The sequence below is a fragment of the Ovis aries genome, chromosome 6 (genome assembly GCF_016772045.2).
Source record: "Ovis aries strain OAR_USU_Benz2616 breed Rambouillet chromosome 6, ARS-UI_Ramb_v3.0, whole genome shotgun sequence".
Taxonomy (NCBI): Eukaryota; Metazoa; Chordata; class Mammalia; order Artiodactyla; family Bovidae; genus Ovis; species Ovis aries.
The window spans coordinates 89278879-89302300 of record NC_056059.1 but is presented as its reverse complement, the minus strand read 5'-3'; the positions used below and the strand labels follow the sequence as shown (position 1 = coordinate 89302300).

At 38.4% G+C, this 23422-nt stretch overlaps 1 protein-coding gene across 8 annotated transcripts; it reads right to left on the bottom strand.

Annotated features, from left to right (window-relative positions):
• Positions 1-923: 923 nt before the first annotated feature.
• On the bottom strand, positions 924-23422 carry AFM (afamin). Of its 8 annotated transcripts, none has more exons than XM_042251862.2 (15): positions 23301-23422; positions 19658-19706; positions 19226-19358; positions 18312-18523; positions 17196-17328; positions 16459-16556; positions 15561-15690; positions 13493-13707; positions 9836-9968; positions 6088-6185; positions 4922-5129; positions 3659-3882; positions 2744-2876; positions 2046-2107; positions 924-1309 (listed from the first exon to the last, which is right to left on the bottom strand). In XM_042251862.2, exons 1-14 carry the CDS (start codon positions 23386-23388, stop codon positions 2072-2074), a joined length of 1890 nt encoding a protein of 629 aa, XP_042107796.1. In that variant the 5' UTR covers positions 23389-23422; the 3' UTR covers positions 924-1309; positions 2046-2071. The 8 variants fall into 8 exon arrangements, with proteins under 8 accessions (XP_042107796.1, XP_004009953.2, XP_060273179.1 ...); XM_004009904.5 differs by having other exon boundaries at positions 4922-5054; XM_060417196.1 differs by having other exon boundaries at positions 924-2876.

Here is a 23422-nt window from a genome sequence, read left to right as displayed (position 1 = left end):
TTTTCCATCCTGCACCTATGACATCATATGCGATTGCTTACTGTCTTCTCCCCTGCCCAGTAGACATAACAACAATGCCTAATTGGCTTATATTTGGTTATATTTGCATTATATTGGATTATATTGTGCAATGTCTAACACACAGTAGGATCTAATAATAAATATTTGTTGAATAAATGAGTAAGAATTCCAAATACTGTGCTCTAAATGATAAACCAAAAGAACTCAATATTTTCATGTATCATATCTTAGATGGTCATCATCTTTTTTTTTTTTCAGACACTGAAACACTAAAAAGCCTTAAAAGTTTAGAGAACAGCCAGGATCATCAAGCCATGGGCCGACAACCAACCCTCACTTCCTGGCTTCCCAGTTCCCACCATTCCCCGTCTTTAGATGTCACTGTCAATCACTTACAGTTCCAAAATAACAGCACTTTTTATGTGGAATGGAGGGAGAAAAGAGCCACTGTTGCTGATGCCTTGGCCCATTCCCCCCTTTCTGAAGAACAGATTTTATAGGGCACCCACGACACAGCCTTACCTAGGAGGTAATGTATACTTTGGCTAAGAGTATTGTTCTGGAATTAGAGGGTTCAAATTTAAGCTTTTGGTTCTACTAATTACTAATTATATGACATTGAACAAATTCAGTTATTTCCCCAAGCCTCAGTTTCCCTGTTTGTAAAACAGGAATAAAAAATGTTTACTTCATAGAGTTGTTAGGATTAAATGAGATAATACATTAGAAGTACCCACGCAATGTTTTTACATTGAAAACATTCAATCCCAGCTAGTAATAGTAGGAGGAGGTGGAGGTGGAGGCATGCTACAAGCACACAACACCCCATTTTCTTCCCAGTAGCAGCAAGAACAGAATCTGTGAGTACTCTGCCCACAGAATTGCTATTTCAGAGTCCTGTCTCCCATAAAGTCATAGATTTATTCATTTTGCTGTACAGTAGAAATTAACACAACATTGTAAAGCAATTATACTCCAATAAAAATTAATTTTAAAAGAAAAAATTAAAAAATATATTTTTATAAAAAAAGAAGTACATTTAACCAGTGAACCAATGATGCTGATGGAATGAATGACTCGGCTGTTTCATTTTGTTAACAAGTTGACACATGACATTAGTCTTTGAGAAATAACTTTATAATGTTGTTGTTTATTGCTTGCTGCAGTAACATTATCTCAGACAACAGGAACAGAAGAATCTGTTTACTGTGTTCTTTTCAGAAAATGAAATTCACCGCAGGATAGCTAGGAAGTAGGTAAGTTGATCTTCCTCTCTTTTCTCAGAAACCTGGAAAGGAAAAACAGTATCTTGTGCAGCAAAGGAATATGAAATGATAGAACGCCATATACGCAGTGAGATATCCCATATACATGGGCTAGAAAGCCATAAAAAAACTCTTAGTGGTAACTATGTTTTGCCTTTTGTAGATGCAAACCTGCCCTCTGGCTAGGCGGTGGGAAGGCAGGGGGCGGTGTTGTGGTCTCTCTTTCCCGACATTGAACATCATTGCTATATCTACTTGAGCCTCAGAAACTACAGGGGGAAAGGGATCCTTTATATACCTTTTAAAAATTACAAACATATCACTTTTCTTTTATGTAAATCCTGCAGTAAAGCTCTTAGAACAAGTTACTGAGGCCTGTCTGCCCATCTCAGCCCCCTCCTCCCGCTATGAACTTTCATGTTAATAGATTCTTTGCCTTTCTTTTCTGGTCCTGAGTGCAGTAGCAGGAAGGCAGAAGAGTGGATGTCTTTATATTCAGAAAACTGCTGGGACAGTAAGACAATGCTAACACAAACATAGTAGTGCCCTCCCAGCCGTCAAGAGCGACTGACACCCAGAGACACGTTACAGGACCAGTACGGGGCTTGTTAGTGCAAGGCCAGGGGGATACGCCAGAAATGTTAGCGCAAGGCCCAGGGGATGAACTGGAAATCAACAGTGAAGCATAAGAGGGGAAAAGCATAACGACCAAAGAAGCTACCAATACATTTAGCCTTTGACTGAGATAGAAGGCATTACCTTAGGTGGGTTTTACTTGATGTTTTTCAAGCAGCCTGACTTTTGGCTGCCAATTTTGGACTCTGAGAGAGAAAAAATAGAAATAAAAACATACAAGAAAATTTTTGAGAAACCTCCATACTGTTTTCCCACAGTGGCTGCACCAATTCCATTCCCACCAACAGTGTACAGGGTTTCCAAACACTAAAAATAGAACGGTCTTATGACCCAGAGATATAAATCAAAAAAACTCCCCACTAATTTGAAAAGATTCATGCAGTCCAGGGGCTTCCCAGGTGGCCCAGTGACTAAAACTCTGCACTTCCAACTCAGGGGGCCTGGGTTCAATCCCTGGTCAGGGAAGTAGGCCCCACATGCCACAACTAAGACCCAATACAACCAAATAAATAAATCAATAAAAATTTTAATGAAAAAATTCATGTAGACCAATGTTCATAGTAGCATTATTTATAATTGTCAAAATATGGAAGCAACCTTAAATGCCCATCAACAGATGAGCGGATAAAGAAGATGCGGTATGTATGTGCAATGGAATATTAGTCAGAACATAAAAAGGGATGAAATTTTGCCATTTGCAGCAACATGGATGGGCTCGGAGGGAGACATCGCAAGGAGGAAACAGGGTCCTATGGGGAGTTCCATTTTCTTTGTTTGACCAGGAATATCAGTTGAATTCCAGAGAAAAGAGCTCGAAATACCTCCTCCTTGAAGCAGGCCTCAGGCTCCTGGGCTTTGCAGCACTTCTCCACCACATTCGTGAAATCCGCCAGCAATGACCACAGTTCCTCCCCTGCAAGTTCAGGCTTCAGTTTCACTAAGTTGACAAGAAACCTGTGACCCAAGGATGTCAAACAGAATCAATTAACAGTTTCTTTCTGGAACCGCTCTTCTCCAAAAGGCTTGTTATAGAATCGTATCTTTGAAATCTCCATTTAGGTGAATGTAAAAAGTTAAAATATTCTACTTTTGAAAAGAGGTCCTGAAACCTTTCTGCTAAACACATGGAATGGATTCCATGATAACATTCTTTGGAGGCTTATGTAATTATGGGCAAAAGTGTATCAAATGTGGGAACATATAATAAGTCTTTGCTGTGCACAGTATTGTAGAATATGCGACTTTTGATGTTTCTAGAAAATTCATTTCAAAGCATTCTCTCTTCCTCAGTAACTGAATTCTGTTTCCATTTCACTTGATACAGACACTGCCTACATCAAAAAAAAAAAAAATCTGATTCTTTGGCATTTATAGCATTGGCTGAGAAAACAAAAGCAAAATTCCTATCCCTTTTGGGCCTCTCATATCTTCAAACATTAAGAGAGATTATTGGAGCAAGCATCTATGACATTCTCTCAAGAAAATCTGATTCATTATGAACCTCCTATGAGCCTTTTTATGGCCACCCTCACTCACGTTTCCAAATCACAGTCTGGACACTCCAAATCTCTAGCAAAGAAAAAGACTAAGTTTTATAACTAGATAGACTGGACAGTTTGACAGAAGGAACAGGATTATAACATCAAGATCACACATCCATTGCAATAAACCTTCTTATTAAAACGTGATGTGTCTTCAGCCTGAAGAAAATAATGAAGAGAAGAGAAGGTTGGTACCTGTCTTTTTTCCTCTGGAGTTCCTCGTTATGAGCCTGACACAAGTCTGCGTGAAAGGTAAATAACCCTTGAGAGGTAGATGGAGGTACATATGTTTTATCAGCTTCCAAGCTCTCAAAGCAGGACCTTCTGAAGGCAAAATTTGTTTTACAACAGTGGTCCACAGCAGGGTTGATATTTCGATTTTCATTTATTCCACATAACTCTCCAAGAACTAAATCCATCTGTACCAATGAAAGTTGCAATGGAGTTTTGAAATATGGTAGATGAATTGTTAGTTTGTTCTAATATCACTGCCAACTTAGGAAAGCCTCTGCAATCGTAACATGCCACTATGCACAAAAGAAAAAAAAAATAGAGGCTGAAGTACTAACTGGCATTATAACAAAAACTCAAGCCATAGTAATTTAAATTCCTGTAGATTAAGCTTAATGTATATACAGATTTGTGACTTCCAGCTGAGAGCTGCAAACAGCTAACTGAAAGCATTCCCAGGACACAGTGACCCTTAGATTTAGTCCCCTCCTGGGATGTCCCCCACATATGAGCCACCCCAGACCTAAAGAGATATGCTCAACCCAAACTGGACTGGAAGCAGCAATTCTCTTAACTGACATGGTGGGACAAGAAGGAGAATTTATAGTGTTGCTTAAAATTATGAAGTTTTCTCTGTCATCCTGAAACAATACTATGATTCCAAGTCATTTGCTCTAACAAATTACTTCTAGTATAAATAAGAAGAAATGGGACTTGGGTGTTGATCCAGTAGTTAAGAGTCAGCTTGTCAATACACAGGACACGGGTTTGATCCCTGGTCCGGGAGCTAAGATCCCACATGCTGCAGGGCAGCTAAGCCCGTGCACCCCAACTGAAGCCCATGCTTTACAACCCCTGCTGTGCAACAACATAAGCCACCACAATGAGAAGCCCATACACCACAACTGGAGAGTGGCCCCCACTCGCTGCAAGTAAAGAAAGCTCACATGCAGCAACAAAGCCTCAGTGCAGTCAAAAAAAAAAAAAGAAGAAGAAGAAATAAGAAAGATGATCTGGGGACCCCCAAGCAACTATTCAAGACATTCTCTTTAGTTCCTCAGGATTTTGACACAGAGAGCTAGAAATAAAACTTGACATTCCTTGCTTAACAATGTTAAAAATAATGGAGAGAGGAAGACAGACAATCAACTTTTAAATCAATGAGTGCAGGTATCCTTTTTTTTTTTTTTCTTTTTAGGAACAGTCAGGTATGCAGGCCAGGCTCACCAAATTATCAACACAGGCAAACTCTTCACTCAGGGTACAGCAGGTGGTCAAAGCTATCACCATTTCCTTGCCAAGAAAGGTCAATTCTTCAGTGGAGAGCTGAGGGGCTAGCTTCGTGAGATTGATGAGGTAGCTGAAAGAGCATATGTCTGTTCTGAACAAAAGCAGAAGCTCATCTTCCCTTGATAAGTCACCTGAAATCCCAACCCTGCAAGGCCAGGGACAACCAATGGAAGGGCAATGTGAACCTCAGCTCTCTCATAAAATGGTAGAGATCAGTCTCTTCACCCCCCTGTTTTCCTGCATCCTGCCTCCTATAGATCTCTGAATATGGGCTTCCTTCTAATTTCATGACAATTCAGAAACTATCAGATTTGCCCATCGTGTGTCATCTGTGATGATAGGAACGCCTTGGCAGCAAGTATCTTGGCTAGCTAGTATGTAAAATCCTACTGAAATCCCTTGCATTGTAAATAAACATTTCAAAGGGAAAATTTAATAAATACATGTTGGAAAAAGATAATCTGAGATGAAGGAAGAAAGAAACAAAGATCTTTCATGGGCTGAGTTCCCAGATAACAATCCAACTAGAAATAGTGAAAACATATTTTTTAAACTGTGTTTTGTTTTGAAGATGTTTGGTTTCCATGTACAATACATTAGAATGGTAATTAATTTTAAAAATTCAGAAAAAACTTCATATTATTCATGAATATTCACAAAGTTCTTAAAAAATAAATATTAAAGTGTTAAGCAAATCCAGAATTATTTCTTTAAACTCCATAAAATGGGCTTAAATCTTGGGAAGAGCATCTTTTCCTTGGGAAAATATAACAACCTAAAGTTTGCTGCATTCCATTCCCCATGCCTGAAATGGGGCAAAATCCATCAATTCTGGGTTGAGAGTAAAAAAAGATAATGTAAACAACAACTAAAGCGTTAGATAATCAATTTGTCCAAAATCCTATATTTCTTCCATTTCTAGCCTGGTTTCTGATAAAGTTTTAAAATGACAGCTCGATGTGAATTCTTAACTCTTGTGATATTATTCTTTCCCAGAATTTATGAATTCATCACAAAAGGGCTGAACTACATTTTTGACACTTTGTCTCCATCTTTATTTCATCCTGGTGACAAGGGTTAACCTGCTTGTTTGAACAACTTACTGGTATTTCAAGTCATCCTTCCCCAAATTCTGAAAATGTTCACATTCTTGTTGTACTATCTTGAGGCTTTTCTCTGTTGTCTCATTGAATCTATTTTCCTGAAAATAAGAACAATCATGCTTTTGAAAATTTTATCTAATCATAAATTTAATCATAAGATTGCTGTTGACTTGTCTAATTTCTTTTTTTATACTTAACGTAGTATTTTCAAACTATCATTATCATAAATTAGTCACTAAGTTGAAGGTAGTTTTCTGTATATGTATGTTAGAATTTGAATCTTTTAAATTATAGTTAGATATATAGATATGGTGTTTGCCAAAATGCAGAAATTTAAATTTTCATCATCGTTACCTTGTATATTTTATAGAGCTTTAAGTCTACAAAGTGGAATTCAAATCTGATGCTGACAATGATCATATAGATTTTCCCTTTAAAGTGGCCAGAGAAGTCATCTGGTCCTGTGAAGTCAAGTGACTTGCCTAGGATTACCCAATAGGCAAGTGTTGCTACAGAACACTTTTAATTGCATATATCTTTTTTATACCATCTTTTTGATCATTTAGAATTGGAATTTAAAACCTCCAATAATTGTCTTCAAATACTTGACAAACTCTCACATAGCATAAAGTTGGACATCAACTAAGTGGCCCCCGGGGAGAAAACTACACACCAGTGGAAGGATGCTGAAGGATGAATTGTATCTTCATATAATAAAAAGAATTTTCTAGCACTTCAGTTCAGTTCAGTTCAGTCGCTCAGTCGTGTCCGACTCTTTGTGACCCCATGAATCGCAGCACGCCAGGCCTCCCTGTCCATCACCAACTCCTGGAGTTCACTCAGACTCACATCCATCGAGTCAGTGATGCCATCCAGCCATCTCATCCTCAGTAGTCCCCTTCTTCTCCTGCCCCCAATCCCTCCTAGCATCAACGTCTTTCCCAATGAGTCAACTTTTCGCATGAGGTGGCCAAAGTACTGGAGTTTCAGCTTTAGCATCATTCCTTCCAAAGAAATCCCAGGGTTGATCTCCTTCAGAATGGACTGGTTGGATCTCACTATGCTCCATTTAAGGATCAGCAACAGACCTCCTTGTTAGGGACACTGGCAAAGCTGGACGAAACCCAAGTCTTCTTACTTCTTGCTCAATTTTGAATGAGTATAAACTGGCATTTTTGGCAAGTGGGGTTAATTTTTTAAGCAAAGCAAAGCAACACATATCAATTGAATGAGAAGCAAATCAAAAATGTCAAATAATTGATATCTGTAATACACAAATATGCATATGAACTGATATTAAAAACACACTAATTTCAACAAGAAAATCAGTAAAAGATGTGAACAAACTGTTCACAGGAAATTATAAATACAGTAGCTAAAATCATATAGGAAAATCTTCAGTTCAGTTCAGTCGCTCAGTCGTGTCCGACTCTTTGCAACCCCATGATTCGAAGATGCCAGGCCTCCCTGTCCATCACCAACTCCCAAAGTTCACTCAGACTCACGGCCATCGAGTCAGTGATGCCATCCAGCCATCTCATCCTCGGTCGTCCCCTTCTTCTCCTGCCCCCAATCCCTCCCAGCATCAAAGTCTTTTCCAATGAGTCAACTCTTTGCAAGAGGTGGCCAAAGTACTGGAGTTTCAGCTTTAGTATCATTCCTTCCAAAGAAATCCCAGGGCTGATCTCCTTCAGAATGGACTGGTTGGATCTCCTTGCAGTCCAAGGGACTCTCAAGAGTCTTCTCCAACACCACAGTTCAAAAGCATCAATTCTTCAGTGCTCAGCCTTTTTCACAGTCCAACTCTCACATTTATACATGACCACAGGAAAAACCATAGCCTTGACTAGACGGACCTTAGTCAGCAAAGTAATGTCTCTGCTTTTGAATATGCTATCTAGGTTGGTCATAACTTTTCTTCCAAGGAGTAAGCGTCTTTTAATTTCATGGCTGCAGTCACTATCTGCAGTGATTTTGGAGCCACAAAAAATAAAGTCTGACACTCTTTCCACTGTTTCTCCATCTATTTGCCATGAAGTGATGGGACCGGATGCCATTCATTGTCTTCATTTTCTGAATGTTGAGCTTTAAGCCAACTTTTTCACTCTCCTCTTTCACTTTCACCAAGAGGCTTTTTAGTTCCTCTTCACTTTCTGCTATAAGGGTGGTGTCATCTGCATATCTGAGGTTATTGATATTTCTCCTGGCAAGCTTGATTCCAGCTTGTGTTTCTTCCAGTCCAGCGTTTCTCATGATGTACTCTGCATAGAAGTTAAATAAGCAGGGTAACAATATACAGCCTTGACATACTGCTTTTCCTATTTGGAACCAGTCTGTTGTTCCATGTCCAGTTCTAACTGTTGCTTCCTGGCCTGCATACAGATTTCTCAGGAGGCAGGTTAGGTGGTCTGGTATTCCCATCTCTTTCAGAATTTTCCACAGTTTATTGTGATCCACACAGTCAAAGGCTTTGGCATAGTCAATAAAGCAGAAATAGATGTTTTTCTGGAACTCTCTTGCTTTTTCCATGATCCAGAGGATGTTGGCAGTTTGATCTCTGGGTTCCTCTGCCTTTTCTAAAGCCAGCTTGAACATCAGGGAGTTCATGGTTCATGTATTGCTGAAGCCCGGCTTGGAGAATTTTGAGCATTACTTTACTAGCATGTGAGATGAGTGCAATTGTGTGGTAGTTTGAGCATTCTTAGCTCCATTATAAAATATATTCTTAAATGTTTAATTGGATCACTATGCTATGCCCCTAAACTATCACATTTTTAATTAACTATATTCCAATATAAAATAAAAAGTTACAAAAGTCAACTAAATTCTTAAAACACAGTTACTATTTAGCAAAGTTAATTTCATGTGCAGTGTTGGTGAAGGTGGGAACGAAATGAAGATTTTCAACACTATATTGGACTATATGCTGATAATAACTTTCTAGGTAGCAATTTAGTCATTTGTATCAATTATTTTTTATTTTAAAGTCTATATATTTTGATGTAGTGATTTTCCTTCTGATAATCTATCTTAAGAAAATAGTCATAACTATTAATAGAGATGAATGAAATGAGATACTTAGGGTCACTTATAAAATTTTTAAAAAGCTAAATAAGTGTCCAAAATGTCAAAGATATAGTAGGAGAGCATTTAGATATATTATTATGATGGAATACCATCATGTAAAATAAAGCGAAAATTTTTGAAGTCTGTTTAATAATGTAAAATGTTTTTTATTACAATAAATAAAAACAAATCCAAAAATTTCTTCAGAAAATATTATCCCAATCTTATTTTTAAGCATATGTATAAATAGATTCATATATGCATAGAAAAAATTAAAAAATGTTAATTAAAGGTATTTATTGAGGACAGAATCAAAAAGTTTTTACTTTTTCCTTTATAACTTTTAGTAATTTCTTAATCACCTTTAATAATCATTTATTATTTTTATGATCATAAAAATCCAAGATGGCTCAAGAAAACACAAGAGCACATAAATAAAAATATAAATATTTAATCAGAAGAGTTTTTTACCTCAACACACAGGATTCATAGTTCTAAACATTATGTGTAACCCAAAGAGATGATGTTGGTCTTCGCAGTGATCAGTTTACACTGAATTTTAGATAGACTCAGATTGGTCAATCATATTTTCTACCCTCTGAACCATAATAAAATTTGATAGTTTTTAAGTGTTTGCTGTTTTGTTTGTTTAACACTCTGAGCCTACTAGGATGGAACCTACCGCATGACGATAACACTCAGGAGGGTTTTCCATGTTACAACACTCTTTGAGGAGATCCTCATACACTTTAGCAATTCTTAACAGCTCTGGTGTGGACAGTTCTGGATGTCTCCTTGAGTACTCATAAAGAAACCTGTGATGTGTAAAATATTTTGTACATTAGAACTTCAAGAAAGAGCAAAACACCAAATCCTGCTATCTTTTATTCTGGGGAGACCTTTTATTACTGAGTCTGCCTTCAAATCCTGTTTCATCTTTCTCTGGCGAAGGAGTGGCTTAAGAGGACATTTTGACAAAAGAGACCATGTTACAAAGATTTTCTTCCATATTATGTTTTAAAATAGCAATGTCTTTTACTTGGAGGGATACAATGGTTAGAGGTGTTTATCATTCATTGTTAAAATAATTTTATCCATAAAGCATCAGAAATAGTAGATCATGCTACCAATACTTTAGGAAATACATATCAAATATAATTCTGTTGGAAACTACATTTGACCTCCATCTTGAGATTTGGGGAATATGGCTTCTCCTCACGCCTGATGCACCTGGGGAGAGATTGTGGAGCAGACTTTGCCCATTACTTCATCCTGTCACTTGTCAGTTATGGGAGTAATCACCCCTGCAGGTCCAAATCATTGGCAGTCATTTCCATGGCCTCACTGAGGTGTTATAAGGGTACAGGCGGGTGTGATTAGAGGACAAAGTGGGAAAGGGAAAGGAAGAGGCTAACACTTATTAAGCCCTTAGTAGGTGCGAGGCATTGGTTCAAGCTTTGGGCATAGGAGACAAAGATTGGCTTCCTAGCCTTTATAAAACACTGTCTCATTTAGCTTCACTTAGCCCTCAAGATAAGTAGTATTTCACAGCTGAGGAAACTGTCCCAGCCCAGTAAAGCACTTGGCTATTGGCTTCCCTGGTGGCTCAGACCGTAGAGTCCACCTGCAATGCAGGTAGACCTGGGTTCGATCCCTGGGTCAGGAAGATTCCCCTGGAGAAGGGAATGGCTACCCACTCCAGTATTCTTGCCTGGAACCTTGGACAGAGAAACCTGTCAGGCTACAGTCCATAGGTCAGGAAGAGCCAGACACGACTGAGCAACTAACACTTTCACTTTTTAAAATTTGAACCTAGGTCCCAGAGGACGCCTACCTCATTCTTTTTAAACCAAGCCAACTCTTTTCTCAAGAGAGCTGTTTTCTTTAACTACCCTGTGCTATTTACAATTTTCTTCACAGAAATATCATCTTTATTCTTTCGAATTAAGTAAAAATGATCTATGTTTTGTGAGAATCATACGTCACAAAAGTTTTTCAAGGGACTTTTGTCATCTCTTTTTCTCTTGTGGCCTTTTTCTCTTGATTAATCTTGGCTTTTCTGACATCTCTCCTCTTCTCCATTTACCTTCTCAGTCCCAGTTGTAAGATATAGTCTCATATTCTAAAGCAGTGGTGTTTAACTTCAGAGAATCAAGGGCTCCCCTTAATATTTCATAAAAGCCATGAACTTTTCCTCAGAAATAAAATTGCACCTAAAATCTCACCACCAAAATATTGTGAACAAAAACCCTTGGAAGAAAACCCCTAGCGTGGCAGATCCACTGAGGTCTTGCATCAAATACTGGCAACCAGAAAAACTGCACCGTAAACTGTTTCTGGTTCAGCATGTTCATCGCTGCTCTCATTTCTCCCCATGCTTCCCACCCGATCTTAGTTGTCATGGTGATGATGATGGAGATGATGAGAAATGAGGATAAGGATGAAAACTGCTTCCATTTAGCAAGCCTATGTCAGGTACAAGTGAAATGCACTGCATCAGTGATTTAGTTTAATTTGACTGAACATCCATGATTCATGAGAAACAATGGAGCTCAGTGGTTATAAGAACAGGAATCTGGAGCCACACTGGTTGCATTTGAACCCTTGCTCTACCAGATATTAGTTGTGTGACTTTGGAGCAAGTTACTTAACCTCTGTGCTTCAGTTTCCTTGCCTGCAAAATGATGATTGAGGAAAGTATTCTAACCACAGAAGTTTGTTTTGAAAATTAAATTGATTAACAGATGCGAAGCACTGAAAATTTGGTTAAGTATTCAATAACCTTTATCTTCAATCCAGACATCCTTCCAGAATTCCAGGTTCATACATAAAATGCTCTTATGATATTTCCACTGCATTACCTCACAGGTACCTCAAAGTCAATGCATGTGGGCTAAGTTGCTTCAGTCATGTTCAATTCTTTGCAACCCAATGGACTGTAGACCGCCAGGCTCCTCTGTCCATGGGATCCTCCAAGCAAGAATACTGGAGTGGGTTGCCATGCCCTCCTCCAGGGGATCTACCCAATCCAGGGATCGAACCCTCATCTCTTACGCCTCCTGCACTGGCAGGCAAGTTCTTTACCACTAGCGCCACCTGGGAAATCAATGTGGTCAAATACAAATAGTTTCTCTTTCCCACAAACCTTCCCCCGTACTTCCCATCTCATTGAGTCTGAAAACTACTTACCAACCACCTAAGCCCCAAACTGGGATTCATTCCAGATGAAGTTTCTAAAAGACAAAAGTGGTTTTGTCCTTCCTTATTCTTCGATGAAAACCCTTCGGTGGCATCTTGTTACTTAGCATATCTGGATGATCTGACCCCATGTGCCTCTGCCTACCCTCTTCTCTCACTGCAGAAACCGTAGCACAACCACATACACACCATGCAGTCTCACACCCCTATCAGTGTTCTACCCCTTCTATCCAGACTACCAGCATTTCTTCAAGTACCTCCTCCCCGTCAAGACTTTCAGAGTTCCCAAGCACTTCCTCTTCTATCCTCTTATTGCCTGTGGCCTAGTGCTTTCAGAAATCAAAGAGTGTTTCTTGCACTCATATGTTTATGAGACTGTCTTTCCACATCACACTTCTATTGATGAAAGCTTATTGGAGGCAAAACCCCTGTCTAACTTGGTAAAGCCCCTGGGTTATACTGAGTTGGCCAAAAAGTTCATCTGAGATTTTCCATAACATCTTACAGGAAAAAAATCCGAGCGAACTTTTTGGTCAACCCAGAGTTATTACTGACAAACTTTGAATGACTAAATATTCTCATATGAATTTTATATACAATTCCTAAAATACAGGCAAGTTAACGTGTCCCGATGAATCTACCAGGATTCAAATCTAGTCCTTTTGCTTCCAAGTCAGCTAAACAGTGGTGGGAGTTGGGGGAGAAGGCAGGGGAGAGCATGGCAGATAAGCATGCAAATTCTTAGGTCAGACCTCTTGGATCATATCTAGTCTGCCATATTTTAACTGTGAACCTTAAACAAATTACGTAACTTCCCTGAAACTTTCCTTAACTTCTGAAAATTGGGAGAAATCAGGCTTATTTTACAGGACTGCTGTGAAAATTAAAATAGATAATCTGTACTTAGCCCACTGTCTGGCACATATCAAGTACTCAATAAATGTTAGCCATCACTGTCATAGCACAGTTGCAATTTCTAAAATAATGTAAAAAGATTACAATCTAAAATCATGATTTTTAAAAATTATGTGGTATACCCAATGATTTAAATGGTTCCTATATCTTCCACCCAAGTTAACCAAAATAGATCAAGTCATAAGTTTCTGTTTGCCTTATAAATGTCAATATAGAGGTATGTTACTCAGCCATGAAGTTCGCTTGGTCAGCATCTCGTTTCTCACACACATTGTCACTTTCAATAAATTTTGCTTCTCTTAAAGATAAGTCGTTTGGTCTATCATCTTTATTGGAGTAAATGATACACTCTCCACGCTCTGGTATATTCTTTTCACAGCAGTCTTTGATTTTGCTGGAGATGGAATCTTGTTTTGAACAAATATGGCTCATAACCTTGCTCTGTATCAAATAAGAATGAGAAATGACTTTATTTTCATAAGTTCTTCAGGGCTAGATTCTCCTTCATAAATGGAATGCAGAACCAACCATAGCTATAACATCTAGAATTGTTTCATCAACTAATTTGATAGCTAATTAAATTTTGCACTGATTTAATACAGTGCCCTTTCATTTTAATGCAAGCTTGATTTCTTAGTATTTTAGATGATATGATTATGAAAAATAGACTCACACATTTATTACATATTAGCTGGGATTTTCTTAAAGTTGGTCTAACCCCTGCTTCTTCCTCCAGACTCTGCAGAATGAGTCTGCACATTTCTCCTACTCTCTGTTCCAGCTTCACATGAACTACAATGAGTTTCATCAAAACACTGGACTATTCCAGACACCCTGACTTTGCTCAAGCTGTTCCCCTATGTGGAATCTTATTCTGGGGAACACTGAAGGTGAGGAATGAGATGGAGCTCTAGGTTGAGATGAGAAATGGAATGGAGGTTTGTACCATGTTTCCAGCAAACCACATAGAACCAGGGAGTCCATCTTTACAGACAAATATACATCTCACCTAAGGCCATCATTATTCGGGGCAACACATCACTTATTGTCTGAAATTTCATTTCTGTTTTGAATGAAGTATACTATTCAATTGCTCTTATTTCTACATAAAGCCATCAAAAAAGGATATTAAAAATATAATATGATCCCTTAGTCTCAGCTCCAAACTTCACAGAAAACTTTTCAATTATATCCTAATTTAGTACATTGTATTCAATATTATAAAACCAACATCCCTATAAGTGACCAAATAATACACAAATAAACAGTGAGTGAGACTGATTTTCATTGCAATAAATTTAAGGACAAAATAATTCTTGGGGACATCTATTGTCCATTGCTTGAAATAAAATGTATATATCTTCATACTCCAAAATTCAAGTTATCTGATGAGCATGATATTTTGTTTTGAATTTAAAACAGTGAGACTAATTTTAAAAATCACTAAAAAAAACCTGATTTCAACTAAGAAATCAGGATTATTTTTAATGAAATTATGTTACCTTCGTATGCATGAACAACTTCAACTAGGTCACTATTATATTTACCAGTATATGTCCCTAGAGAATCACTTTAAAGACTACAAGAAGAGTTATTTTAAATGAATATATTCACTTATTTGAAAAGATCATTCCTAAGTATCCTGAAGAAACTCAGAGAAAGCAACTCTTAAAAACATAAAGATCACCAGTTGTTTTCTGAGCTTTACTGTTAATTTCTAATATCTCTAAAAGAGTATTTGCAATATTAAAGAAAACTTTAGTCCGGCTGAATGAATGTTCACAAATTCTAAATTCCGGGGGATTATGTCTTGTGCATTTAGTCACATAAAATAGAATCAACTAAGTAATCTAAAAGCAATCTCATTCATTAAAAACTCCAATGCTTTATTTGGTCTCATTTGTTAATACTTTATTTTTTATTTTATTTGGTTCATATTATTATTTAACAATTAATTTTTATTGAAGTATAGGTGTTTTACAATGTGTTTTAGTTTCAGTCATATATATATATATATATATAACTGAACATATATGTAAGAGACCACATATTATTTTTTCAGATTCTTTTCCATTTCCATTAGAAGCTATTACAAGATATTAAATGTAGCCCCCTGTACCAAACAGGAGGTCCTCGTTGTTTATCTGTTGTATATATAGTAGTACTCTCTGTTATTCCCAATCTATTAACATTATGATTTTATTGTAGTGAGTAGACACACATTAAGGCAACTTCAGAATTAAAACTAGCCACCCTGAAATCACTATTTTTGCTTGGTTTTATAGAATATTTACCCTGCCGTGGATGCACTGCACAACATCCCCTTCACAGCATCCATCATATTTGGAAGAAACATCTTCTAGGAGGGAGGTAAGTTGCTTAAATCCAATCTTGGGGAATTTTTGACTAAGGATAGCAATGTTTCTGGAAACAGAATTGATAAACCACTAAAACAACTTGAACAGCAAATAGACAAAAGGAAGTTCTTTGCTAATACACTGGTATCCTTGGTTTTTTACCAATGGCTTTTCCAAATAACTGTTTATACATTGCTTGGCCCACATGATCATTTGAAAATCCTAGGTTGATATTTTGAGTTTTAGTACTAGGACTAGGGGGAGAAAAAGGTCTGAAAGATATGCCCTCTTCCACAATTGTTATAGCAAAACACATTTTTTAAGGACCACCATTTCTTCTTGTAAGTCCATGGCAGGCATAGATAATTCATCACAGCACCCCTTTTAACTGATCTATTTGAAATCTCAGAATCTCTCATAAAACATTGCACTAGTACTATTGCTCTTTGGCTAGGTAAGATGTGAAATAAACTGTATCCCTAAAAGATAGTTTCCTAGTTATTAAAGTCAAAGATGGGTAGATAAGTCATGTTTAAAGCACTCAGAGGTTTTAAAATTCTGATTGGGAACTCCCAGACCCATTCAGATTCCCAACTAACCAAAAACTAACTCAGAAGTAGCCTTCTTTCTCGCTGGGGTCTCCCCACCTTTCAGGGCTTCTCTCATCCTGATCTAATGTCCTGGTTCTGAGTAATCCAAGCAGATTAACCCCCACCTCAAAACCCCTGAGGGTCTAAGAAGAGAATAAATAAAAAGTCATCAATAATTTAACAAAAATGGAACACACACACACACAAAATACAAATAGAAACAAAAGATAGATTATAAAACTCACATAGATTGTAAGATTTGTGGTCCAAATTTCATAAGTGCCCCACAAACATTTTTTTGATAAGAAGACAATGCTTTTAAATAGTATATGAAAGGTTCTGCCTGAGGGATAAAGAGAAAATTCTGTTGAAGTAAGTGGAAAAATCCCACTATTCTCTTATTTCCTAACCACATGTCAACCAAACAATCCCAATGTTTCCTCAGAAATAGAAAACCTATGGGGTTTTTTATCTCAGGAAATGTGTATATCAAAATAAATATAAATGCGTGGCACATTATAAAGGCAGAGCCAGTCTTCCTGATGACTAAGTCACACGTGCTGGGAAGTGCCGTGTGCAGTAAGCTTGTCCCTCTCTACCAGGATGATTCACCTATATGATTCAGGACTTGTCCAAGAAAGAAGATAAAATGTAATTTTTACCCTCGTTAGTTACTCACTAGTGTTTCCTTCCAATTTACAAGGAAGACAAAACCAGAGAGACCCTAGAAATGGGCAATTTTTCAAAGGTCTCAAGTAAGAAGAAATTTAGATCAGTTAGCAGGTGGTGAATGGGTTGAAAAAGCAGTGAAAGTGACGAGAGAACTGCTGATAAGTGGTAAAAAGCCCTTTTGCTATAATTTAATTTTAAGTAAAGATCGACAGTTTTGGGTGACTCCCTGTCCTTTTAGTAAGTGTAATACCTAGCTTTGTTAAATGGAATGAATATGTATAATAGTAAATGGAATAAATGGAACGCCCACCTTTGTTCGAAAGCAGTTAGCTTTTTCTTGTTCCTCACAGCATGTTTTAGTCATCTCCTCAAAACGAGCAGCAACAGTTAGAAGTGTAGGAGCAAAAACGAAGGGGTTCCTTCTGGAAACTTCATAAATATAACTTCAAAAGGAAGGAAGGGGGGTGGGGAACAGGAAAGAAGTGAAGGAATGATGGACAAGGGAAGGGAAAGAGAAGATTAAAAAAGACAAGATCAAGTTGCGAAAGTAAAGGTGAGAGGAAGAAGGATTTCCCACTACTGAAGGACTTCCCTGGTGGCTCAGACAGTAAAGCGTCTGTCTACAATGCGGGAGAGCCGGGTTTGATCCCTGGGTCAGGAAGATCCCCTGGAGAAGGAAATGGCAATCCACTCCAGGACTATTGCCTGGAAAATCCCATGGACAGAGGAGCCTGGTAGGCTACAGTCCATGGGGTCGCAAAGAGTCGAACATGACTGAGCGACTTCACTTCACTTCACTTCAAAGGAAGGCAACATTACTGAGTCTCCAAAAATGTCATACCACCGAAGTTGCTAACTCCCAAATAAGAATGACGATTGCAGTTCTAATCATGAATGCAAGGCCCTGGCTATTCTCTTTTCTTCCCCATGATGCCAGATGGTCCGCAGCTCTCCTTGTCATGCTCAAAGAACAGCTACCTATACAGACTCCATCTGAGATTCAGAGATCATAATCACTTAATGTAAAAAGAAAACTTTGTGATTTAAGCTTTCCGGAAAAAGTCTCTGCTTCTGCAACTATTGCACTGCTAAACATCCATTGACTTAATATTTATGTTTGGTAAAAGCTGCACCTTCCCTTTTGAAAGACCTTTTATTTCCTCCAGTACTGCTTTCGTACCATGCACACACTTGGGTTCTGGGGCTTATCCCATTAGAAAACACACATCATTATTGAAAGGATCTTGAAAGCAGGTTTCATATCTTGTCCATCTTCTCAACAATGACCACAGAATCTGACACACAAATGCATGTTGAATAAACTAATTGATCCGTACACCCAGCTATGTTCCTTTGGAATAGACACTGAATTTAGCCTAAGAATAACTCTTCAATTAGATGATTTTTCTACTAAAATTAAACTTACTTATTCAAAAAAGATTCCCTGTTATTTTTGTAAGTCTGGCATTTCTCTTCAGGATCCAGAGTAGGGAGAGGAGGCAAAAATCCTATATCAGCTTTCTTATTATGGAAGAAACAGAGTCTTCTTTCAAAGTCAACCTTACGGCAGCAGTGTGAAAAGTTATACTTTTGCGGCAGTCCCTCCATGGCACATATATTTTCCAGTAAAACCTCATTCTGGACAATAGAAAAGGAAAAGACACATTTTATTCATTGCAACATTTTTCAGGCTTCTGAGATGACACAATGGAAACAATGAGCGGTGAGTGTCACTCTTTGAGAAAGAGATTCCAGGATGTTCCCAGAATTACCAGCAGAGCATCTCTACCCACAGCCTTGACAACCATCCTACACTTTGGGAAACTCTATCCTCTCCTCAGTCCCCTTAATCTCTTCCTATCTCTCTCCTGCCTACATCTCCCTTACATAGTGGCTTTTTTTTTTCTCTGTCTCAACGTAACAGGGTCAGAGTGTAATGGGTTGGTTAACTATTTAGTGGTAATGTTTAGCTTTACCACTTTCTAGAGATGCAGGTGGTTACTCTATTGGGAGGATGCCAAGAAAAGGGGGTGTGACAGTAGCATACACATTGAGAGGCGGGTAAAGAAAGTAACTTTACTTCCGTGCTCTTTGCCAGGCTATTGGTTTAGTCTCCCTGCCTGTATACTTATGGCATGGGCTGCAAGCTCTCAGCCAAGTCCTCCTGTGCATCAGTACACAGAATTGCATCTCTCCTAAGAAAGTGCCTTATCCTAAATACTGAAGTCAGGCAAAGCAACAACAAGAACATACAGCATCTCTCTATATTTTCAAGCCAAAAATTCTCTCAGGGCTGACAAATAAGCTTGTTTGTTTAAGAAATGCAAACAATTTACTTACAGTTAATTTTGAACACTCTGGGCGTGTCCTGTCAGCCAAGCATTTATCTCTGTATTCTGCCATGGTTTTTACCAACATTTCTACTTCTTCAAAGGATGCCTCCTGAATATATTGAGCAAATGCAATGATGGTGCTGCAACAGTCCACACAGAGTACACAATGATGACCTGCAGAATTTCCAGTCATGTCCAACCAAAATCTCATAGGAACACCCACTTGCTGACTAACCTTAGAAAATTATCAAAATGTGAAGTCTCTAAGTTTTATAATTTCTTGACAATTCAATTGCTTCATCTGAATTTTTCTTTAATACTGTATTCACTTTTTAATGGCCTATATTTAATTAATATATTAGCATTAATAATTCTGGAAGGTGTCAGATAAGCTTATAATAAACATCATCATCATCAAAACAAGTTTAGAGGAACTCACATATATCCAACGTTATCCTCTATAAATTTCTGGGTGATTCTGACATCATCTGAAAGCAAAGATACTGAAGTTATTATATATCCTGGTGTTTTAATATTTTACCAGTAAATTACTATATGTAACACATTTTAAAAGTGTAAAATAAAAAATGATATAGAAAAAAATAGCATATTTAGTATGAAGAAGAGACATCATATGAGCCAAATATTACATCTTAATCATAGCTGACTATGTGCTAAAAATATTCATTAAGTTGAATTGGCTTGAATTAATCTCAAACTTGGGGCTTCCCTGGTGGCTCAGAGGTTAAACATCTGCCTCCAATGCGGGAGACCCAGGTTCGATCCCTGGGTTGGGAAGATCCCCTGGAGAAGGAAATGAATGGTAACCCACTCCAGTATTCTTGCCTGGAGAATCCCATGGATGGAGAAGCTTGGTAGGCTACAGTCCACAGGGTCACAAAGAGTCGGACATGACTGGGCGACTTCACATACACACACACACAATCTCAAACTCAAGACTTCCCTGCGTCTGCCTACAATGCGGGAGACCCAGGTTCGAGCCCTGAGTTGGGAAGATCCCCTGGAGAGGGAAATGGCAATCCACTCCAGTACTATTGCCTGGAAAATCCCATAGACAAAGAAGCCTGGTAGGCTACAGTCTGTGGGGTCGCAAAGAGTCGGACACGACTGAGCAACTACACTTACACTTTCAATCTCAAACTCACCAGACTTTAGATTTACTATTGGTGGCTCCCCAGCCACAACCATCAAATACAAGCACCGTTTCCATGCTAGATAACAGGTATAACTAGAAAAGTAGTATGAAGTTTCATTGTTAAGTGATATAATGCTTCAGTTGTGCCCAGCAAGAGATGCCAGGCATGCTGATGGTAGTGTAAATTATGATGATGATGCTGCTGCTGCTAAGTCTCTTCAGTCGTGTCCGACTCTGTGCGACCTCATAGATGGCAACCCACCAGGTTCCCCCATCCCTGGGATTCTCCAGGCAAGAACACTGGAGTGGGTTGCCATTTCTTTCTCCAATGCATGAAAGTGAAAAGTGAAAGTGAAGTTGCTCAGTCATGTCCAACTCTTCGTGACCCCATGGACTGCAGCCCACCAGGCTCCTCTATCCATGGGATTTTCCAGGAGTGGGGTGCCATCACCTTTTCCGAAACTATGATGCTAGCCAGACACAGATATTTAGGTGATCTCTGAACTAGTCTAACACCACTGGTTCCTTTCCAATAAGCATATACTTATCAGAACACATTTGTATTTGTTCATACAGGCTATTTTCATGGAGTCTTTACTTTATCAAAGTATTGAACTGGTTACTATAAGGCAATCAATGATAACTGAAACATCTCCCCTGGACCTTGGGTTCCCAAATACTCTCATAGTGCAGGTGACTCATGAACATGACTGTAATCCAATGTAGAATGTATATGATATTCTACAGCAAAGTGAGTACTAGGCAGCCTATTAAAAAGCAGAGACATTACTTTGCTGACAAAGGTCCGTATAGTCAAAGCTGTGGGTTTTCCAGTAGTCATGGATGGATGTGAGAGTTGGACCATAAAGAAGGCTGAGCATTGAAGAACTGATGCTTTTGAACTGTGGTATTGAAGAAGACTTTTGTGAATCCCTTGGATTGCAAGGAGGTTAAACCAGTCAACCCTAAAGGAAATCAATCCTGAATATTCCTTGGAAGGACTGATGCTGAAGCTGAAGCTCCAAGACTTTGGCCACTTGATACAAAGAGCCAACTCATTAGAAAAGACGCTGATGCTGGGAAAGATTGAAGGTAGGAGGTGAAGGGGATGACAGAGGACCAGATGGCTGGATGGCATCATTGACTCAGTGGACATGAGTTTGAGCAAGCTTCAGCAGGTGGTAAAGGACAGGAAAGCCTGGCCTGCTGCAGTCCATGGGGTCTCAAAGAGTCGGACATGACTGAACAACTGAGCAACAACAACATATAACAAGAATGCTTATAGTCTCTGGGTGAGGAACCAGAAAGAATTATAGGAGGAGGGGTATATAAGTTGAGCCTAAAAAATGTCCAAGGTTTCAGCCAGCAGAGAAGTAAGGAAGCTCATCTTTCTGCGTGATGTGAGTCAAAGTACAAAGGTAAGGAATCCTGGGATGTTTGGGGAACATCAATTAATCAATTAATTTTCCACTTTGATGAGAAAGTGAGTCATAAAGAAAAGTAATGGAACCAGAGATAGAAAGAAGCTGGATCCAGATTATGTGTGTCTTTCATATAAAGCTGAGGAGTTTGGGCCTCAACTAGAAACCAAGAAGAGCCACTGAAAATGTTTATATAGAATAGTAATATCATCATTTCTCTAAACTAAGAAATACCAGCCAGGTAACGGTATGTCTGATGTTCTTGGATTTCCCACAGTACCCAACAAATAGAAAGTAACAAGAACTATTTGTCAAATAGACGTAAGAATGAATGGATGGAGAGGGGGAAATCAAGAAACTCATTAGGAGACTTTTGCAACTGTCCTGTTGAGAAATCAGCAGGATGTGAATTTTGGTAGGAGTAACAGAAGTGCAAAGGAAAATGTGGATGCAAAAATATTGGAGTCAAAAATCAACAGAACTTTTTTTAAAACATGTTTTTACAAGGGGCAAAGGAGAAGGAAAACTCAAAAATGACTATCCTTCTTTAAGCCCTATGACTGGGCTCACTAGCAGGCACTGTGGTGGTGGTGGTGGTGGTTTAGTTGCTAAGTCGTGTCCAACTCTTGTGACACCAAGAACTGTAACCTGTCAGGCTCCTCTGTCCATGGGGATTCTCCAGGCAAGAATACTGGAGTGGATTGCCATTTCCTTCTCCAGGGGATCTTCCCTACCCAGGAATCAAACCCAGGTCTCCTGCATTGCAAGCAGATTCTTTACCGACTGAGCTACAAGGGAAGCCCCAGCAGGCACTGTAGGGGGTACCAAATTAAGACATCATCCACAACTTCAGGGCATGGTAATACTTATAGCACCTTGGTGAACTGCAAAAAAGATGGTCCTTTTAGGCTAGAGGGATTACCAAAAAACACCTCCAAACAGATGAAGTTCAAAATGTTCCCTCTTTGAGTAGAAGAAATATAAAAGTCATACTTTCCTCCAGGCTGACGCTGCTTCAGCTAGGCTTGAGGAAATGTACAGGCTTGCAGGGATTTAAAAATTTGCCAAGTGTGTACAGTTGGAAGAAGCAGGGTCTGCATACTTTTAAGGTGTTTACCACATAATTAGAAAATACAACATACGACCGAAGTTCCAGTAAAATCTCAACTCTTGTCTAATGTTCCACTGTTTCCATACACTACACATATTTGCAAGAAACATTAATATTTTCAAATCCAAATTGTATCTCCCAGCAACACTTCTTATATTACTGTTATGCTGGTGACCGATTGCTGGGTGTGATAATTGTCTCTGTCAGTAGATAGGGTAATATGATCCAAAATACAATATCTGGAAAGGTTAGATCAGGGTATCTGATCAGTATATGTAAACTAGGGAGAGGGAGAAAAAAAGCAAGTGAAAATTTAAACTGAAAGAAACCAAAGTTAAAAATTAGAAATTAACCCAACTTAGTCCCTTAGGGGATAGACAAGGAAATTTCTTACCTACATCTTGAGGCTGTGTGGGCAAGGTTAGGGATTCAGTCAAAAAGAAAAAGAAAATAACAAAACCTGTAAGTTTTAACTGTTTCATTTTTTAAGAAATCACATTCACAAAAGAAAAGTAA

What these genes read in the sequence shown, in the direction of transcription:
- AFM (XM_060417196.1), bottom strand. Translation starts at nt 23,388, where the DNA reads ATGAAACAGTTAAAACTTACAGGTTTTGTTATTTTCTTTTTCTTTTTG. An exon ending in CCACAAATCTTACAATCTAT is followed by an intron (nt 15,691 to 16,458) that starts GTGAGTTTTATA and finishes TTCTGTTTCCAG; the next exon opens with AAACATTGCTATCCTTAGTC. An exon ending in TGCAGTGCATCCACGGCAGG is followed by an intron (nt 13,708 to 15,560) that starts GTAAATATTCTA and finishes TATTTGATACAG; the next exon opens with AGCAAGGTTATGAGCCATAT.